Below are 14,070 nucleotides of genomic sequence, written 5' to 3'. Positions count from 1 at the left end.
AGTGTGCAAAGCAGTAATCAAAGCGAAAGGTGGCTACTTTGAAGAACTCAGAATATAAGACATATTTTCAGTTGTTTCACACTTTAAGTATTTCATTCCACATGTTTTAATTCATAGTTTTGATGTCTTCAATGTGAATCTACAATTTTTAGAGTCATGAAAATAAAGAAAACTCTTTAAATGAGGTGTGTCCAAACTTTTGGTCTGGACTATATATATATATATATATATATATTGTATGTATATATATCAATATATATATATATATATATATATATATATATATATATATATTTGCACAATTTACATCTTGTTTTTTACTTGTTTTTTTTATTTCATATGATTGCATAGTATTCTATACATTTTAAAACAATGATCTGATTTTGAGTATTTAAACATTACTTTATTCCTCTCTGAAGGCTATATCGTAGTGCACTTGATTCCACTAATTATGTTGCAGTATAAGCTCACATAGTAGTATGGTATACACATGATACTATGCATCATTCAAACTGTACATGGTTTCCTAAAGATATTTTTCAGGGCAGAAATGACATGAATATTCTCCGCCCTCCTTTTATCCTTTCGGTTGTTACATAAGCCTGGTTCACAGTTGATGATGTTCTATGTTTGGCACGTGCACATTACAGGCAGCGCGTCCTCTGCAGAGCGTGTAACTGTCAGAGCAATGACTGCAGCGTGAGTGCATCCAGCAGCCTCTTCTATGACACTGACCAAGCAACGTCGTACAAAATAACTATGCCATATTTTCAACAACAGTGCTGCTTTATTTATCACAACACAAGGGCCTCTGAATGCCACAACAAAGCCCCATTCTATTAGTGTTTCTGTCAGGCTCCAGGCGCCGGTTGACTTGGTAGAAGACTTAAAGAAATATATTCTTCTTTTTATGCTAAGATCATAGTTTACTGTCGTTTATTGAAGGAAATCCACAAATAACTTGAGTTTCGATCACTTCCTTCAGTTCTTCCAACTTGGGGACATTTATTGCCAGATCTGACAAAAACAGAGATAAACATCAAGTGTTACTAACAACAAGGCATGACAATACAAGAAAGAACACATATTAGTGTAGTAGTGAACACCACATAGCAAATATTCCCCCACACTCTGTGTAAGGTTACACACAATAGTAATACTAAGCATAAAATTGTACAAAAAACAACAATTTTAGCTGACGCATGCTATGAGATGGCTAATTTACACTGTTGGCACTTTCAGGTTACATTAGTAGTAGAATGTTAAAGAAGATCTGTTATATGAATAGTTAGCCCTATGAAAGACAGCAAATTAAAGGGTCAGATCCATTCTCTTAAGCCTGCTTTACACACAATATATCTTACGATGTGTCGGCGGGGTCACGTCGTAAGTGACGCACATCCGGCATCGTTAGTGTTGTTGTAGTGTGTGACAGCGACGTGCAATTGCGATTTAACGAAAAAACGTTCATCGCATGCACGTCATTCATTCCTGACGAATTGAACGTCAGATTGTTCATCGTACCCGAGGTAGCGCACATCGCAGTGTGTGACACCCCGGGAACGATGAACAGATCTCACCTGCGTCCTGCGGCTCCCGGCCCACAATGCGGAAGGAAGGAGGTGGGCGGGATGTTTACGTCTCGCTCAGCTCCGCCCCTCCGCTTCTATTGGCCGGCTGCCGCGTGACGTCGATGTGACGCCAAACGTCCCTCCCACTCCAGGAAGTGGATGTTCACCGCCCACATCGAGGTCGTATGGTAGGTAAGTATGTGTGACGGGGGTTAATCGTATGTGCAACAAATTGAACGTGCTGCACATACGATGAGGGCGTTGCAAATCGCATACGATATCATATGCGAAATTGCAACGTTTAAAGCAGGCTTTAGGAGTCAAAACAGCACACAAGTATTGCACATAGTTTTGGCTAACAGTAGCAAACAAATATGAAAGTGCAGTCATAGTTATATGTCTCTGTACTTACACAATGCTCCTTTCACTTTTTTAATTCAGTTTTATTACATACAGTTTTAGTAAAAAAAATTAGGGTTGTGTGGGAAAAAGTTGCAAGTATTAATGCTTTCAAAAATAGAATCCTTAATACTTTATTTTCATTAATTAACAATATGCAAAGCGAATGGACAAAAGAGAAATCTAAATCAAATCAATATTTGGTGTGAATTATTTTTGCCTTCAGAACAGCATTGATTCTTTCACAAAGTTAGGGATATTGTAGGATTATAGTCGGGTGAGTAAGAAACCAATAATACTAAACAGATTATAATAATCATCATTTTCATATGTTAGTTGAAACACTGTCATTAACTGCTACGTAGAAGCTTAACACTAGGTGACGAACAGCAACACTCTGCTCTAAGGCTATGTTCACACACTGCATCTTTTACTGCGTTTTTGGTGCGTTTTTGACGTCACAAAAATGCACCTAAATGCATGCATTCCCATCTACTAGCAAAGTCTATGAGATTTGTATTTTGCTGCCCGCACAGTGCATCTTTTTTTGGCTGCATCTTGGCTGTGTTTTTGAAGATGTAGCATGTCAATTCTTTTTGCGTCTTGTCCCTGCGTTTTGGGGGACTGGCAGATCAATCCGCCACTGATGCGGGGTCGGTGGGGGATTGATCCCTGACATCTGTCTAGATGCCGGTTCCCATAAAGTCAAGGGGGACCAGAATCTGGCACAAAGGAGTAGGAGCAAGCACTTCATACTTACCGAATCACTGGCACGGATGTTACGCAGCTCCTGCGGCCGGTCATTCACTTCCCAGGCCACTCATTACCTTCACTGAATATGCACTGCTTCCACCCGCCCACTGGTGGCTGTGAGTGATTGCAGTCAGGTGAGCCCTCACCCTGAGTGACAGCGTGTCTGACTGCAACCAATCACTGACACCGGTGGGCGGGTCTATATCGTACAGTAAAATAAATAAAACAAATTGGTGTAGGATCCCCCCATATTTTGATACCAGCACAGATAAAGTTCAACAGCTGGGGGCTGGTATTCTCAGGTCGGGGATATCCATGGTTATTGGGCACCCCTCAGCCTAAAAATATCTGCCAGCAGCTGCCCGGAATTGCCACATCCATTAGATGCAACAGTTCCAGCACTTTACCCGGCTTTTCCCGCATTGCCCTGGTGCGGTGGCAATCGAGCTAATAAGGAGTTAATAACAGCCCACAGCTGCCACTAAGTTCTAGATTAGTAATTGCAGGCATCTACCTGAGACACCCTGCATTACTAATCTGTAAGTGAAATGACTTACAGCTCACAGTCTTGTTCTATGTCGCTCATTGTGAGCTTCAGATATGTAGCAGTGCTGGAAGCCTCGTGTGACCTCGTGTGAATTACTTCAGACCTGGAGGGGTGTTTTGGGGTTAATAAAATGGTGAAAGAGGGTGGCTTTTTTGTCCTTTATTTTAAATATAGGATTTCTTGGATGCTTGTGTTTATTTCATTTAATTACAGATTTGTGATGGGGGTGTCTCATAGACGCTTGTCATCACTAAGCTAGGGCTTAGTAGCAGCTGTGGGTTATTAACCCCTTATTACCCTAGTGCGGTGGCAATTGGGGTAACGGACGAATGGGGCCAGTGCCAGAATTGGCGCATCTTATGGATGCCCCACTTCTGGGGCGGCTGTGGACTGCTAAAGTTAGGCTGGAAAGGGCCAAATAACGATGACCCTTGCCACCCTAATAATATCAGCCCCCAGTTGTCTGCTGTACCTTGGCTGGATTTAGAAAAAGGGGGGGGGACCCCACGTAATTTTTTTTAAATAAATCAAATAATTAAAAAAGCATGGGATCCCCTCTATTTTTCATAAGCAGCCAAGGAACAGCACACAGCTGATGGTTGCAGCCTGCAGCTGCTACTGTTCCTGTGCTAGATATGAAAAATGGGGGGGACCCCACGTCAATTTTTTAACAAAAAAAAAACAAACAGCTGGCCAAGCTAGCTATTCCTCTATTAAGCTATTCAGTTATTCCTTGCTATCTATTCTGTTCTTTCTTAATATCTATTCTATATGGTTCTATCTATTATCTATCTACCTATTATCTATTATCCATCTATTATCTATCTATTCTCCAGCTATCTATTCTAGCTATCTATCAATTATCCTATCCTATCATTGTTTCTCCTTTAAAAAATGCATTAACAAAAACACGGCAAAAACGCAGTAAAAATGTGGCAAAACGTCATGCGCTTTTTGGGCCACAAGCTGCATTTTCTGAGACCACAGGAAAAAGATGCAGTCAAGATGCACTCAGAAAAAAATACAGTGTGTAAACATAGCCTAAAGGTGAGGATGTGGAAGACCCAGGGCTGTGGAGTTGGAGTCGGTATAAAATGCACCGACTCCGACTCCTAAAATATATAATAAATTGGGGACAGTAGTGCAATGCAGAGTGTGATGAATATTTTTTCATAGGAATTTGGGAAAGTTATGAAATGTCATATAAATGGCTGTTCTATTCCTGATCTAAGGCTACATTCACACAGCGTTTTTGCTGCGTTTTTTGAGGATACGTTTGTCAGCTGCAAAAGCACCTGAAAGGTTTTTGAGCTCATAAATCATGTTTTCAATAGCAAAAGCAAATTAGAAAACCGCCACAAACTGACATGCTCATTCTTTGTGAGGATCTGTTTTTGAGCACAAAAACAGATCCTCACAAAACGATGTGTCTGAATGTCCTATCTTGAAACCCATTGCCTTTGCTGGGATGCCCAGAGTCACTGCATTTCACTGAATTATTTTGACATCAATGTTCGATATGTTTGTGACAAGAAAAAAATTGTTAGCAAGACACTGGCAGTAAAAGATACGAAAGCTCATCACACCAGCCAGTTTCTCCAGGCCTTAGTGGAAAAAGTTCTGCAAGATTACAAACTCAAAAAAGAACAAGTTCTAGATATTGTTGCGAACAATGCTTCAAACATGATAAGTACAATTAAACTGATGGATGAGAGTAATGAACAACAGCTAGAAGAAAATTTAGGATTTAGTATGTGTGAGATGGAAGGCCACAGTGCTGTTCATGTAACTGATGAACAAACAAATATTACAACAGAAGAAAAGCAAAATGATACTTTAGGATTAGATGATCTTGTTGAAGCTGCTTCAAAACACTTTAATATTCATCACATGCGATGTGTTGTGCACACGCTGCAGCTGGCAATAAGAGTCTGCAAGAGGGACCCCGATTTCATACATCCGGCTTTTTACCGGTTTGGCGGATGCGGTGCACTCCAGTACAGTGTATACAGTACAGTGGCAGCGCGACAAACGCCGGTCACATGCTGTCATGTGACCCGGAAGTTGAGGCACTGCCACTGTACTGTATCATACTGTACTGGCGTGCACCGCATCCTTCAAACCGGCGAAAAGCCGAATTTGTGAAACTGGGTGGACATGCTGGAAATCTGATTGGAAAAGTGAGGAAATTGGTTATTGCCGCCAGAAGCCCTAAAATTGATTCCATCTTGAAGAGACGTGCTGGGAAAGGAGCAATTGTTGATCAAGCCACTCGGTGAGGCAGCCCTTATTTAATGACTGAGCGATTGCTTGAACTAAATTAATTTCTTATAGATTTGGTGAACCCTCAAGTAACCTTAAATGAAGGTCAGTGGACACAGGTGGCTGAATTGAAGGAATTGCTTAATCACCCATTTACCGTGACTAAAAAATTACAAGCTGAGGATTTAACTCCTGGCATTTTCATAAGGGAGTGGAAGAACTTGCTATTTTGCCTGTCCCAAAGAGGAGGTTTAATCCCAGATGGCATTTCTGCTTCAATGAAACAGAGAAAGACACAGCTATTGGAAAATAAAATTCTTCTGGCAGCTGTTTATGTGGACCATCATCGTATACTGCTTGATGATCAACAGCTTACTAAAGAAAAAGAAGCTTTGAGTGAAGTAGCAGTTAGGATGAGCGGCTACAGGACTGCCAGGAGGAAGAGGACTTGGGTCCTGACAGTGCTACTGCTGCCATATCTTCATCCTCATCAGATGAGGAGTTTAACTTTGACAAGTATTTTGATGACATGGAGCAGGCAAAGCATTACCGCAAGGAAAAAGATTTCACTCCATCTCCTATAGCAGCAGATTGACTAGATTTCAGTAAAATTTTTCACTTGCTCTCAAAGAAATAGAAAAAATCAACCATTCATCAAAACTGACTGTGCATAAGGCAATTCCTTTATACACTGAAATTGTTAGAGATGTTGCCCATGTGGTTACAGCTTTGCCTCCAACCCAAGTTAGTGTAGAGAGGTTGTTCTCTAGCCTTAAAATTATTAGGTCAGATTTGAGGTCATCCGCGAAGGAGGATCTGATGGAAGCAATTCTATTTCTTAGAACAAATTCATAGACTGCACAAATGTTATTTAGTATGTTTTTTTTTTTAAAACTGTTTTTTAAAGCTGAATGTGTGTATGTATGTATGTGTGTATGGCCGGGATTGGCATCTGCACCGTTGCAGCTACAGCCACAAAATTTTGCACACTCACACCTCTGGACCCCGAGAGCGTCATAGGCTATGTTATGAGGCGAAATTTTAACCCCGCGCGAAGTGAAACGAAAAGTGTATCCGCACCGTCGCCTTTACAATCACGAAATTTTGCACAGACACCTCATGTTGCCCAGGGAACGTCGTAGACTATATTTTGATAGGAAAATTTAACCCCGCGCTTTACAGTGACTCTCCAAAAAACATGCCTCCATTAAAGTAAATGGAACCTGGAACTACAGGTTATTAGTAGGAGCTATGATTGGTTGCTATAGGAACAAAAGACATTCATAGTATAAGAAGCATAAGTATAAGTATAAGTAGAAGTATAAGAAGCTTATATGTCAGGTAATAAGATGTCGGTGGAGAGACGGATAGAGAGAGACAGACAGAGAGACAGACAGAGAGACAGACAGGGAAAGAGACAGAGAGATAGAGACAGACAGGGAAAGAGACAGACAGAGACAGACGGGGAAAGAGACAGACCTGGGAAAGAAACTGACCTGGGAAAGAGACAGACCTGGAAAGAGACAGACCTGGAAAGAGACAGACCTGGAAAGAGACAGACGGGGAAAGAGACAGACGAGGAAAGAGACAGACGAGGAAAGAGACAAATGGGGAAAGAGACACATGGGGAAAGAGACACATGGGGAAAGACACAGACAGACATGCAGACAGGAACAGAGACAGGCAGACAGGGAAGGAGGAGAAAGCCAGAGAGACAGACAAAGATAGATGAGGAAAGACACAGACCTTGATAGAGACAGATGGGGAAAGAGACAGAGAAATAGAGACAGACAAGGAAAGAGACAGAGACAGGCAGACAGGGAAAGAGACAGACAGGAAAAGACACAGACAAAGAGACGGGGAGGCAGATGGGGAAAGAGACAGACCTGGGAAAGAGACAGACCTAGAAAGAGACAGATTGGGAAAGAAACAGAGAGATAGAGACAGACAAAAAAAGAGACAGACACAGAGACAGACAGACGAGGAAAGAGACAGACGGGGAAAGAGACAGACGGGGAAAGAGACAGACCTGGAAAGATACAAACCTGGAAAGAGACAGACGGAGCATATTACTTGGCCAATTTAGTTAAATCTGTGTGGAATATCTGTGGTGTTGAAATATATGTTGTGAAATGCTTCTATTAGCTTAGTTTTTGCCTTTTAATGATTACATTTCTATCTATTTGTTTTGTGGTTTTTGTGTGCAGAATACAATTTTGTTAGTACATATTATTTTGTTAACAACAGTTATTAACCCGGGCGAAACTAGGTAGTACAGCTAATATATATATATTTTATATACATATATATATATATATATATATATATCAAAACACTATGTAATACACTATGTAAGTGGCAAAAAACAGTTTTCAACAAAAACATACTAAATAATAACCCACGTATATTGCTTATATTTAAGTGAAAAATTTATTGTAGTGCAATGTGAACATCAGACATTTAATCATTTTTATGATACGATAATCAAGATATTTAGATAGAACATAAAATATATTTCTTGGAATACAACTTTAGAACACAAAAAACCTGTAATAAATTGTAAATATGTAATACAATATGTAATAATATATATATACCCAAGATATATATGTAATCTACTGTATATTACATAGTGTATTACATATTTACAACTTATTACAGTTTTTTGTGTTCTAAAGTTGTATTCCAAGAAATATATTTAATGTTCTATCTAAATATCTTGATTATTGTATCATAAAAATGATTAAATGTCTGATGTTCACATTGTACTACAATACATTTTTCACTTAACTATAAGCAATAAACGTGGGAGTCAGAGTCGGAGTCGTGGAGTCGGTGCAAGGGAAATTGAGAAGTCGGAGTCGAAGGTTTGGCTTACTGACTCCACAGCCCTGGGAAGACCATTTCATGTTACAGGTCATACACCATGTCAAGACTGGGCAGGGCAACAAGACAGAAGATAGTTATACTGCATCAGCAAGGTTTCTCCCTGGCACAAATTTCAAATCAGGATAAGGTGTCAAACTCTGCTGTTCAAGATTTTTTGAAAAAGGACCCAAAGATATGCAATATAGAGGATCATAGAAGAAATAGTCAGCTAAGGATATGATGTAGATGAAATACACATCATGTTTTCTTCCATTTGAAATGGGAAGATGTTCAGCAGTGCCATCAGTTCAGAACTGGCAGCACCCAGTGGGACTCGACTACATACATCAACTATTGGAGTAGTCAAGCCAGAAGTGATCTTCATGGAACAACTATGCTCATAAAGCCATACACTTAACATGGAAACAAAGCCTGGTGACCTAAGTATGCATAAAAAAAATTGAAATTTTGAAGCAGATACTTTAGACTGATGAATGAAAATGTAAAAATATTTGGCTGTAACAGAATGCAGTTTGCCAAAGGGCAACGGAGCAGTACAAAAATCAATGTCTGCAAGCAACAGTGAAACATAACAATCTACAATAATATTCCACCAACAATAATAAGGCGTACCCCCTGAAAAAAAACGAGATAGAAAACTGAAAAAAATAAATGTCTTTCTAAAGGGGTAAGTGCAAACCTGGATATTGTTAATGCAGCTGATGTTATTTATTTAGACTTTGCAAAAGCATTTGATACTCTACCACATAATAGCCTTATACTAAAGCTCCAGAAGCAAGGACTAGGGGAAACTATATGCAACTGGGAAATGAATTGGCTAAAAGATAGGAAACAAAGAGTAGTCATAAATGGAACATTCTCTAAATGGGCTAAAGTCAGCAGTGGGGTGCCGCAGGGATCTGTGCTAGGACCGATTCTTTTTAATCTCTTTATTAATGACCTTGTGGATGGATTGATAGTAAAGTGTCAGTCTTTGCTGATGACACCAAACTAGGTAGGATATTAAAAACTGACCTTGATAGTACAATATTACAAAAAGATCTGGATAAGATGTCAGAATGGGCAGATACTTGGCAAATGAGATTTAATGTTGATAAATGTAAAGTAATGCACCTAGGACGGAGTAATCCTATAACAGCGTATACATTAAATGGAAGTAAACTCGGGACTACAGAACAGGAGAAGGACTTGGGTATTCTCATTACAAATAAGCTGAGCAGCAGCACTCAATGTCAAGCAGCAGCTGCAAAAGCAAACAAGATTTTAGGGTGTATAAAAAGAGAGATTAGATCCCGTGATCCCAACGTATTGTTACCCCTCTATAAATCACTTGTAAGGCCACATCTGGAATATGGGATCCAGTTTTGGGCTCCACATTTTAAAAAAGACATTCAGAAGTTAGAGTCAGTTCAAAAGCGGGCAACTAGACTACTACAAGGAATGGAAGGCCTCCCATATGATGACAGGTTGAAAAAGTTAGATATGTTCAGCTTAGAAAAAAGACGTCTCAGAGGAGATCTCATTTATATGTATAAATACATGTGTGGTCAATATAAAGGACTGGCACATGACTTATTTCTTCCAAAGACAATACTAAGGACCAGGGGGCACTCACTGTGAGTGGAAGAAAAGCGATTCCGACAGCTGAATAGGAAAGGGTTCTTTACAGTTAGAGCAGTCAGACTGTGGAATGCCCTACCACAAGAGGTAGTAATGGCAGATACTATAACAGCTTTTAAAAAAGGGCTGGATGATTTCCTCAGTACACACAACATTGTTGGTTATAAATGACTAAATGTAGAATTGGTGGAGGAAGGTTGAACTAGATGGACCTAGGTCTTTTTTCAACCTAAGTAACTATGTAACTATATAAAAAGGGTACTTTACACGCTGTGACATCGCTAGCGATGTTGCTAGTGATCGCACCCGCCCCTGTCGTTTGTGCGTCACGGACAAATCGCTGCCCGTGGCGCACAATATTGCTTGTAAGTATCACACGTAGTTACCTTCCTAGCGATGTCGCTGTGGGCGGCGAACAACCTCTTTTTTAAGGGGGAGGTTCGTGCGCCATCATAGCGACATCACACAGCGGGCCACCAATAGAAGCGGAGAGGCAGAGAACAGCCTCATTAACGACACGCCCACCTCGTTGCCGAAGGACGCAGGAACAATGTTGTTCGTTGTTCATGGGGTGTCACACGTAGCGATGTGTGCTGCATCAGGAACAACGACGAACAACCTGTGTCCTGAACCAGCAACGATATTTGGGAAATGAACGACGTGTCAACGATCAACAAGTAGGTGAGTATTTTTGATCGTTAGCGGTCGCTCGTAGGTGTCATATGCAACGACGTCGCTAACGAGGCCGGATGTGCGTCACGAATTCCGTTACCCCAGCGATATCTCGTTAGCGATGTCGTTGCGTTTAGGCTTCAAACACATCTGCATATATAAAATTGCTGAGATTCTCAGCCAGAAAGTTGGTGAGTGTCAGGCAAGTGTCATGTATTTTTTTCCACACTTATCATCTGTATGTCATGTGAGTGCCATGTAAGTGTGTGTTTTTTTCTCGCCTACCACCCTGTATGTCATGCGAGAGCTATGCGAGTGTGCAATTTTTCTATGGAAAGGTAAAATCCTTTCCTATCTATGGAAAGGTAAAATCATGATAGGATATATAGCAGGAAAATCTTCCTCCTGGGACCTCCAGGAGCGAAGATATCCTGAAAGTTGTAATCTCATAATTTTCAAAGGCTGCAGCCACATTCCAGGACCAACCCTGTTATGAGTCACCAGAGGGGAGGTATGTGGGTCTAACTTGTGTTAATAAAAGCAAATGAGAAATTATGATCCATGTTCCATGTCAGGAAGAAACATTACTGTGTAGGGTTACATGTTTCCTTGGAGTTTTTTTCTCCACAAATCTGAACTATTTCCGTGACACAAGTTTAGCAATTTTCTTTTGTTTTCCCTTTTATTTTCTTTTAAATGTTTTTATTAATTTTAACACAAAGTAATATGAATATAACCAGACATGTTATGAAAATATACATTGCTGATTTTAGTAAACAACTCACATGTCAATATTCTAGGTTATAGAATGTTACTTTTAAATTTAACCACTACATACTAAACTACTATAACAATAAAATACATCAACTTTTAATCTGTCTTCTTTACTCATTAGAGTGGAAATCACCAAATCACAACATATCGATCAATCATAACCACAAGGATATTTTAGAAACATAAATTATTAAATATATAACTGGATAGGAAAAAAAAAACAAAAAACAAAAAAAACAGGTTTAAATAGAGTTGTTTATCATTAGGTTGTTCCATCTTTCCCAAATTTTTTGGTATTTTGGGTATCGATTATTAAAGGTGGCGAAACTTCTTTCATAATTATTATGAAGCATTATCGTGTCTTTAATTTCTGTGATAGATGGTATATCTGTCTTTTTCCATTTGGCTGCTATATGAATTTTGACAATTAAAAAAATGTGAATAATTAGGTATTTGTCTTTGGTAATGCTATATAAATCTAATGAAAGAAGAGCCATTTGAGGTGTAATAGTGATACTATTTCCAAGAATTTTATTTATTAAAAGGTTAACCTCCCTCCAGAGACAGCTCAATTTGGGACAAGACCAAAATATGTGAAGAATATCTCCCTTTAAATTACATCCTCTCCAGCATAAATGGGAATTATTACTTGAAAAGAGCGATAGCTTATGAAGAGTAAAGTACAACCTAGATAGCAATTTATAATAAGCTTCATGAAGTGTTAAACATATATTAGAGGAGTATGTATCTCTAATACACCTATTCCACTTTTCCAAGGAAAAGGTGTTTTTTAACTCTTTTTCCCATTTTATCATAAATGGCCTTTTTTCAAAGAGAATGTCTTTGTTGAATATTTCATATATACATCTAGTTTGCCAAATAATATTATTATTGGCATTACAGATAAGATGACAAGATTCTTCAGTTAATAAATGGTTGTCTTTTAGTAAAGCGGAGATAATTTTTCTGATGGATAAATAGCTGTAGAAATCAATATCTGGTAAATCATGGTGTTTTTTTAGAATTTGAAAAGAAATAAAATTAGTCCCATCATGTAGATCCAAAATTTTTTTTAGATTTCTCTTCCTCCATAATTCTGGAGTTTCCCTTTTATTTTATGCAATTGTACATGCTGTATTGTTCTGTCCCCTTTGTAACATCTTTAATATACTTTTATAAACACTGCACCCTTGTTGAATTAAATAAATAAATATATATATATATATATATCTATATATATATATCTATATATATAATTGCCTTATTCTGTCTGTCTGTCTGTCTGTCTGTCTTGCTCCAAAATTGTGTCCTTACGGTGACACAAAGCTGATTGGCCGCTGGGCTCGCCATGGCCCCGCCCCCCCACACGGATTGGCCGCTCGCCCAGGCTGCGCCCCCACATGGATTGGCCGGCCGCTCGCCCAGGCTCCGCCCCCCCCACAGATTGGCCTCTCGCCCCGGCACCCTGCAGGCATTGGCAACTCGGCCACGCCCCGCCCCCCAACGCAATGCACGCTAGCTCTGGCCCCGCCCCCCACGCATTCCCAGAACCGACACGGTCACGGACCCACGACTCCCAGGTGAGTACTGTACCCCCGGGAGCCCACATCAGCGTACGCCACCAAACCAGCCGACACATACCCTCGCATTGCTGGGGCTGGCCGGCGTATGCTGGTGTGGGCTCCCGTGTGAGCGGGGGACGAGATACGCTGGTAACCATGATAGCATAGTTACCAGCGCATCAAGGTCCTGCAGCGGCGGAACATACACACACGCACACACATAACATACACACACACACATCAGATCACAGTCACTCTCACACACACCTCACACACACATCACATCGCATCCACACACTCACAACATCCTGGGATATCGCTTGCTTCTCGGTGGCGATACTGTGCTGTGAGCTTCCGGAGGATCACATGGCCAGAAGCATGTGGTATCTCCGGATGTTGTGAGTGTGAGCGCGTATGTGCAATATCGTCAATGTGTGTGTGCGTGAGTGTATGCGATCGGGTGTGTGTGAGTGTGTGTGAGTGTATGCGATCGGGTGTGTGAGTGTATGCGATCGGGTGTGTGTTGTGTGTGTGTGTGTGAGTGTATGCGATCGGATCTGTGAGTGTCGGCAGAGGAGCAAGGCGTGCTGGAGGAGGCTGGGAGGAGAGAGGCTGATCCTGGGGAAGGCTGGGATGGGGAGGCTGAGAGAAGACTGATGCTGGGGGAGGCTGAGGCTGGGGTAGGCTGGGAGGAGAGAGGCTGATGCTGGGAGGAGAGAGGCTGATGCTGGGGGAGGCTGAGGCTGGGGTAGGCTGGGAGGAGAGAGGCTGATGCTGGGAGGAGAGAGGCTGATGCTGGGAGGAGAGAGGCTGATGCTGGGGGAGGCTGAGGCTGGGGTAGGCTGGGAGGAGAGAGGCTGATGCTGGGAAGAGAGAGGCTGATGCTGGGAGGAGAGAGGCTGATGCTGGGGGAGGCTGAGGCTGGGGTAGGCTGGGAGGAGAGAGGCTGATGCTGGGGACAGAAAAGGCTGATGCTGGGAGGAGAGAGGCTGATGCTGGGAGGAGAGAGGCTGATGCTGGG

At 41.0% G+C, this 14,070-nt stretch overlaps 1 protein-coding gene across 1 annotated transcript in view; it reads right to left on the bottom strand.

The window, feature by feature from the left end:
• Positions 1–424: 424 nt before the first annotated feature.
• The window catches only part of LOC142289879 (platelet-activating factor acetylhydrolase 2, cytoplasmic-like), a 241,623-nt gene continuing 227,977 nt past the window's right edge, over positions 425–14,070 (bottom strand). The window contains 1 exon segment of the mRNA XM_075333822.1: positions 425–1,017. Within this exon segment, the coding sequence (XP_075189937.1) occupies positions 920–1,017 (98 nt within the window). The 3' untranslated portion in view covers positions 425–919.

Source organism: Anomaloglossus baeobatrachus, chromosome 2 (genome assembly GCF_048569485.1).
Source record: "Anomaloglossus baeobatrachus isolate aAnoBae1 chromosome 2, aAnoBae1.hap1, whole genome shotgun sequence".
NCBI lineage: Eukaryota > Metazoa > Chordata > Amphibia > Anura > Aromobatidae > Anomaloglossus > Anomaloglossus baeobatrachus.
The sequence above is the reverse complement of the archived record's forward strand: the minus strand, read 5'-3'. Positions and strand labels throughout refer to the sequence as shown.